The sequence below is a fragment of the Salvia hispanica genome, chromosome 1, assembly GCF_029641045.1.
Source record: "Salvia hispanica isolate PSC_SH4W2 chromosome 1, Shi_PSC_v1, whole genome shotgun sequence".
Classification (NCBI taxonomy): domain Eukaryota; kingdom Viridiplantae; phylum Streptophyta; class Magnoliopsida; order Lamiales; family Lamiaceae; genus Salvia; species Salvia hispanica.
This window is the reverse complement of record NC_142692.1, coordinates 65,378,865-65,385,317: the sequence shown is the minus strand read 5'-3', so window position 1 is coordinate 65,385,317 and position 6,453 is coordinate 65,378,865. Positions and strand designations below refer to the sequence as shown.

Genomic DNA, 6,453 nt, shown 5'->3' with positions numbered 1-6,453 from the left:
ACAAAACAGGCCCTTAATACTTAGGGCTCGTTTGGTAGCTATGTCATGTTTCGACTAGACATGATACCATTATGATAGTAATCATAGTTTTGATTAGTTAATTTACATATATTGGGTGTTTGGTAGCTTAAGATAATTTTGAGCTATCTTATTGTAGTGTTTGGTACAATAAGTCACAAGCAAGGATTAAAATTATGATTGCCAAAATTATCCTCATTAATTTAATTTAATTACTAAACTATCCTCAGTGTTGCCCTAATAATTCCTATAAAATGAGACAGCAAGTTCTTTGCTTTTGAGCAGCCGTTCATTCTACCTCACAAAGAATCCGGTGAGTTTTCTCATTCCGTCTGAAACATTCTGCTTATTTCGTTTTTCATTGCTTGATACAAAGAGTCCAGTCAATTTTACAGATTGCTTCTTCTACTTTGAGTGTCCGGTCAATGCGATCCATATCTTTGTTTTTCTAATCTAGTAGTAGTATATGACTTTGATTCGTAACCTCATATCTAGCAAACCGTTGTGAAACTAAAATAAATTAAAAGTAATTGCACCTTAAATCGTTTAACTTTCTTAGAATTCGATCAATTCTCTACACTTAGTTTTTCAGTTTTTCAGTTTTGCCAAAGTTAACAAAGAAACTGAAGCAAAAAAAAAAAAAAAAAAAAAGAATTTAAGTACTGGGAAACTTCATAGACCCAAATATACATTATCACTGCAAGTAGTTGAAATTAGTCTGCAAGTAGTACTTGCACCTACACACAATTTTCCATAAGCACTTGAATTTATAAGACAGGTGAAAAACAAGAAGGAAATGGCAAGGCAAGTTATATAAATACATAGCAACTCATGAATAAGAAAATTGTTTCAGACTGACCACAAGACCACTACCTTCTACAGCCTGTATTGTGATACACTCAGGTCTAGTCTAAGGTCAACAGTTTTTCTTTCAAGACAAAAACATTTAAATCCATGAAACGTTTGAGGTTTATTGATGCAAGAAATGCTTCTTGGTAGCAAGGTACATCAATTACTAAACACTGTTAATACACTGTGGAATCTACAAATGTGAAGGGGGCGGCGCATGGGCTAGGGGGGAGAAAGGTGCTAAGTTCCACGCAGTCACAACCTCGTCAAAAATCACAAGGCGGCATTATCCACCTAGTCCATCAAGAGCCACATCGCTTCAAAGTGTCAATGCCTGCTGTAATTAGAACTTGATACGTCCTCTAAACTAATGGTTCACAAACAGGTAGAGTCGCATCATTTTTTATGTGGCAACTTCATCAACCTCTGAGTTGAAAACGAAGCTAGGAAAAGTCGTAGTTATATCCCTGCGGACCATGAATCACTTAAATTTGTCTGTCTAGATAGTTGAGAGATTGTGGATGGATGACACACAATAAAGATTACCTCAGATATGGGAGTGTCATGATCTTCAACAATGAAGGATTTCGAACCACAAAATTGTGCCATTCTGACTTGTCTATTTTTCCATCCTGGTCAATGTCGGCTTCCATAAAAGTCTGTCAAGGATTGCATAAACAAGCATGATTACCTAAAGATCTTGACGTCGTCAACCAACAGTATGTAAAGTGTTCACACCTAGTGAGCAGTTTAACAAAGCCAAACTAGTGAAGGGAGCAAATAATATCCATTAAAAAGGGGCACGGTAACAGAAATTACAGTATAGCAGATCACTGAATTGCATTTTCCAAACACATCAACAATGACTTAGAATCCGTATTGACACACAAACACACATCAGCCTTTTCCCTCAACCATCTAATATCACATATTGAAGTCATGGGGAAGAGAGTAGTGCAGCAGAAGGAAGCATAAAAAACGTCACAGCAATGAACTTATTAAAATTATGTGTAACTCCACTTACTTTATCTAATATCATCTCAATAGTTTCATCAGCCAGCTTCATATCTGACTCACAAAGAAGTGCAATCAACATTTGTTTAACCTACAAAAAACAGGTAATGTGAAGAATACTGGAGTTGATTTCAAGAGAAAATAAATTAACAAAATAAACTCAATTTCCTCAGTGTGCACTTAATAATAGATAGTCTAACAACATTCAAGAATCAAAGCCCCAATACTGAAAGTTCACTTACCCGTGAATGAATAATCAAGAACTAAAAAAAAGCAATGAGTATAATTTGCGGAGAAAATTAATTCAAGATTCAAGAATGTCTAAACGAAGAACGGTGACTAAATAACAAATTTTTGGGGCAAAATCAGTGGTAGTATTTAATTTGGAAAGCAGTGCCTATTTGTATAACAAAATTTGTTTTAGATCAGTGTCTCTTACCTAATGGTTTATACACACATATGTCCAATTTTATCTAAGCACCAAATTGAAAATTGAGCTTCTCAAGTTGGGCACAACAGTTATGTAGATCTGATATTCAAAATTTATAGACTTAGGCCTTAGATAACATGCACAAAGAGCCAAAAAGGTAACATAATACTCAAAGAAAAAAGATCCAGCATAAGTCCAGAACTATCAATCATCACACTTTTGACTCCATTCTAGCAACGAAGAGTATCCACAAAACAGGGCACATGTGGAAAGTACAAAAGGTGCAAATAGTTACAAATAAATACCTCTTGGCGTTCAATATATCCACTTCCGTCCATATCATATAGCTTAAATGAAACTGCAATGCCCAATCCAAATACAAGAGAGAAAAGAAGCAAGTTATAGCTACTTTGTGTAGCAAGTTATTGACTTTAAAAGGACAAAAAGACCAAAGTGGGCAAACTATGTCAAAGACGAAGATGTCATCATACAATTGATTTTATCCTCTTGCGGAGCATTTGGATGGAAAACATTGAGTGATCTAACAAAATCCCCAAAATCAATTACACCTTTTTGCTTCACATCGAATAGATCAAAAATCTGCAAGTGAGAGATGGACATACAGACTAAGAAAAATAAAATAGCATCAAAAGAGAATAATAAAACAGATGATACCATCTCAAAGGTACATTGAAAGTAGCATCAGCTGGGAGTATTACAAAATTTGCCAAAGATCCATCAATATATAACTGAAGATTAGAGACTCGTTCCGTCATATTTTATCCATGTAAAAATTGCAAGTCATTTCTATAACATTAAAATATTAAAATATCAAGCATCATAAATGTAAAAGTCAAAATATTCTTCAGTCTCATGTATCTTGTGAGAGAGGAAGCTATGTTCTCATATTATCAATAGTGGCAGGAGGCCAAATGACATATCTCAAGAGTTTCTAAGTCGGTGTAGAGGAACAATGAAACTAGAATCAAGTTGCTAGAGTGGCTGAGTGCCAATTTTGATGAACTCATCTTCTATAGATAGCCTTGTAAAGACGGTTATAAGCTAGTTCACTTAATACAAAGATATGGAAGTAACTATATGTCATAGGAATTAGAGTCAAGTTGCAAGAGCATCCAAATATTTCTCAGAAAATTTAATAGGAAATGATTTTCATGGGTAATACACTGATAACTAAAAAGAACTAAGAAACTGCAGCTGATATTCATCATTGTTTCTATGTTTGGAAAAGACCACACTTCACTGTCTGGAAACCTGGGTCTATTTCATTTCTTAAAGCAACTCTGTCAAACAGTGCATCTGCTAATTCTTCTAATTCTTGGTAACAGAAGGAAGTGAAAGTGTTTTATAGGAATTTGATGTCTACATCAGCCTTTTTCAGAAGTTTAAGTGTCACCATTAACACTTCATTGAGATAGATTGGTTAAGATGGTAAGGCAGCTAGAGAACAGAGGCTGAAAGAAGATCTGAAGGTATATTACTTCGAGATTGTGTACCTTCATCAGCAAGTTCAGGGCATGTCAGTAATTTTACAAACAAGAGATTATATCTCAATCATTTATTACTTCACATAGTTTATCCTTATTTCCCATTGCCATCCTCATCATTTGCCATCAATTTAAGAAAAAACATTTTACTATCAACATGAACTGACTACTCAAAAGAACATACTTTATCAACAGAACCTCTAAATTTTATAAGTCTAAGCATTTTCAACCTAAGAATCATTAAGTTCAGATTTTCTCAAAATTACTCTTTAAAGAACCTTCCATGACCTATATAGAAGCAACCATCCAAGTATTCATATGTTACAATCTAAAAAATCAAATATCGTGGAAATAACCTGAGTCAATCACCTACCCGATTTGCAAAAATATTCTCCTTTTTCCTATTCTTGAACAAAGCCAATTGAAGATCTTCCTGCAAACATAGACATAAGTGAAATGGAGTGTGTAACTGTGTATATATCTGCACAAGTGGGACCAAACATTCTGATATGCACAGTAAATATGTACTACTATTTCTTGAAGGATTGACAAACCCGTGAAACTATAGAGAAAAATCAGAAAATTATTGCACATGGTGACATAAAGCCACTGATAAGTCTGATATTGCAAACAGAAAGACAGTAAGAGGGACGAAGGAATACTTATCACGGGAGCATTACATGTGAGTTCATTAAATAGGGGGGCATACATATTATAGAACAATCTAGAAAACATAATGCATAGTGCCAACATATCGCGAAAGAGTCACCTTTGTAGCTCTATTTAACAAATTGTGACAATTTTACAAATTACTTTTTGATTCACAACTATATAAAATAGAGAAGAAAAGATAGATTACACAGAGGACTACAACTGTTTTCCATTTATAGTGATTTTTTTGTTATACAGTTATGCTAAATTATTACTTGTGGAAATCATACTGTTCAACGACTACGAAAGGTGCAGTATAAAAATTATGAACAAGGCAAGCTCAACATTCAGTTGGAAATTACCTTATTAATAAGCCCATCATCAATAACGGAACTGCTAATGCTCTTGAACAGCTCGAATAATGCTTCAACTTCACTCACACTAACTGCAAAGCAAGACTGACACATAAGTTCTTCCTGTCTAACTACCGAAAAAGGAAAGCACAAACTGAACTGAAGAGACTCATGAATTTTTCATGCACAAAAGATGAAAACATGCAAGCAAAACAATGTGAAGATCAACACCAGCAACTAAACAAGCATCGGTAATTTAGAGATCAAACGATCAAAATAGATGGCATGTTTTCATTCAGGCTGTCAGGCCATAGTTAGAGAAAAAAGAACAGAAACTCAGAAAAAAGGCAGATGCAAGAGGGAGGGGAGGGGGGTTGAGTGCTTTAAAAAGTATTCTTCGCGAATTCTTTGACTATTTGAACACCCAGTAACGCAGCAAGCGAGGAAACAAAACTGAGTAATAGGCTAATAACTGACTCGCTTAACGAGATTCCTATCCACATTTAATAGGACTAGCCAAATAAGCAAAATAGGAAACTTGGCTGCCCTAGCACCCGAGCTTCCAAGAAAACTACACATATGGTATATTTCACGGGTCGGTAAGTTATAATTGCACATAACTTTTGGACTGTGATTCTTATCACATGCTTTAGCTACGGAGCCGTTCTTACTTAAAAAGTGAACAATTTAAGATTAAATTATTCAAGCAATCCACATAAATGGGAAAAGGAAGTTACTTACAAGCCGTTTGGGAAGCAAGTAGAACAGGATCTTCATGTCCAGGAAACTGCTTTCGTGTTGTAGAATGAAAACAGCCCATCTAAGGAATAATTCACCACAATACTACAATACATAATCAGAAATCACTTAACCTTGCAAAATGCCCAAGCCAATCAAAAAAAAGTAACATGAAATACTCAATGGGTGATTATCAGGATTAGTTAAAGTCTCAATAGATAAACTATCATATTGGGCAAAACGATTAGCACTACAACATAAAACCCTGGATTATATACACAATGGACGAATCATACCAAAAGATATATGGATAAATACAAGAAGCGGCGCCGAATTCCTCAACAAACAGTGAAATCGAGCAACAGAAAAAAAGTGATCACGCGCCGACAAAGTGGAAAAGGCAAAGGGGATTGAGTAGTGAACTTATAAGCTCTTGAGAGGCGATATGCACATCAATTTGTAGGTATGGAGAAGCTCTTTTTTTTGGAGAGGGAATCAGTGATGGAAACGAAGCACAAGAAAGGATACATTGCAAGGAAAGAAAGTGGAATATTCCCCTTTGAAATTGAGTCAATTATGACACGAGATCATTTGCATTCAATTCACACCTCAAGTATTTAATTTTAGGATAATGGAGATTAATGAATTGATTATCAAATAAGGCATGTTATTATTATTCAAATAAAAGGGACTGGGAGTTATCAATTGTTAACTGATTAATACTCTCACATTAAAATCAAATATTAGCTATTAAATTAGGAAATTAAGCGATTAAAATAATATCATAATTAAAAAATTTATTAATTAAAATTAAGGATATTAAAGTTAATTCTCTCTCATTAAAATCATCTTAAAACTTTAAATTTACGTAATTCTTTCGATTTAATTTATTTTT

General features: G+C 34.4%; 1 protein-coding gene across 2 annotated transcripts; it reads right to left on the bottom strand.

The window, feature by feature from the left end:
• Window positions 1-815: 815 nt before the first annotated feature.
• On the bottom strand, window positions 816-6,133 carry LOC125223170 (calcineurin B-like protein 9). Of its 2 annotated transcripts, none has more exons than XM_089070123.1 (9): window positions 5,855-6,133; window positions 5,562-5,640; window positions 4,830-4,912; window positions 4,190-4,249; window positions 2,803-2,911; window positions 2,617-2,669; window positions 1,892-1,972; window positions 1,414-1,526; window positions 816-1,334 (listed from the first exon to the last, which is right to left on the bottom strand). In XM_089070123.1, exons 2-9 carry the CDS (start codon window positions 5,638-5,640, stop codon window positions 1,271-1,273), a joined length of 642 nt encoding a protein of 213 aa, XP_088926249.1. In that variant the 5' UTR covers window positions 5,855-6,133; the 3' UTR covers window positions 816-1,270. The 2 variants fall into 2 exon arrangements, with proteins under 2 accessions (XP_088926249.1, XP_047982139.1); XM_048126182.2 differs by having other exon boundaries at window positions 5,562-5,663; window positions 5,855-6,131.
• Between the last annotated feature and the right edge of the window lie 320 nt (window positions 6,134-6,453).

Coding starts and splice junctions, on each gene's coding strand:
- LOC125223170 (XM_089070123.1), bottom strand. CDS start 5,640: ATGGGCTGTTTTCATTCTACAACACGAAAGCAGTTTCCTGGACATGAA. Junction 4,250..4,829: donor ATGATGGGCTTATTAATAAG/GTAATTTCCAAC, acceptor CTATGTTTGCAG/GAAGATCTTCAATTGGCTTT. Junction 1,335..1,413: donor ATGACACTCCCATATCTGAG/GTAATCTTTATT, acceptor CATGGTCCGCAG/GGATATAACTACGACTTTTC.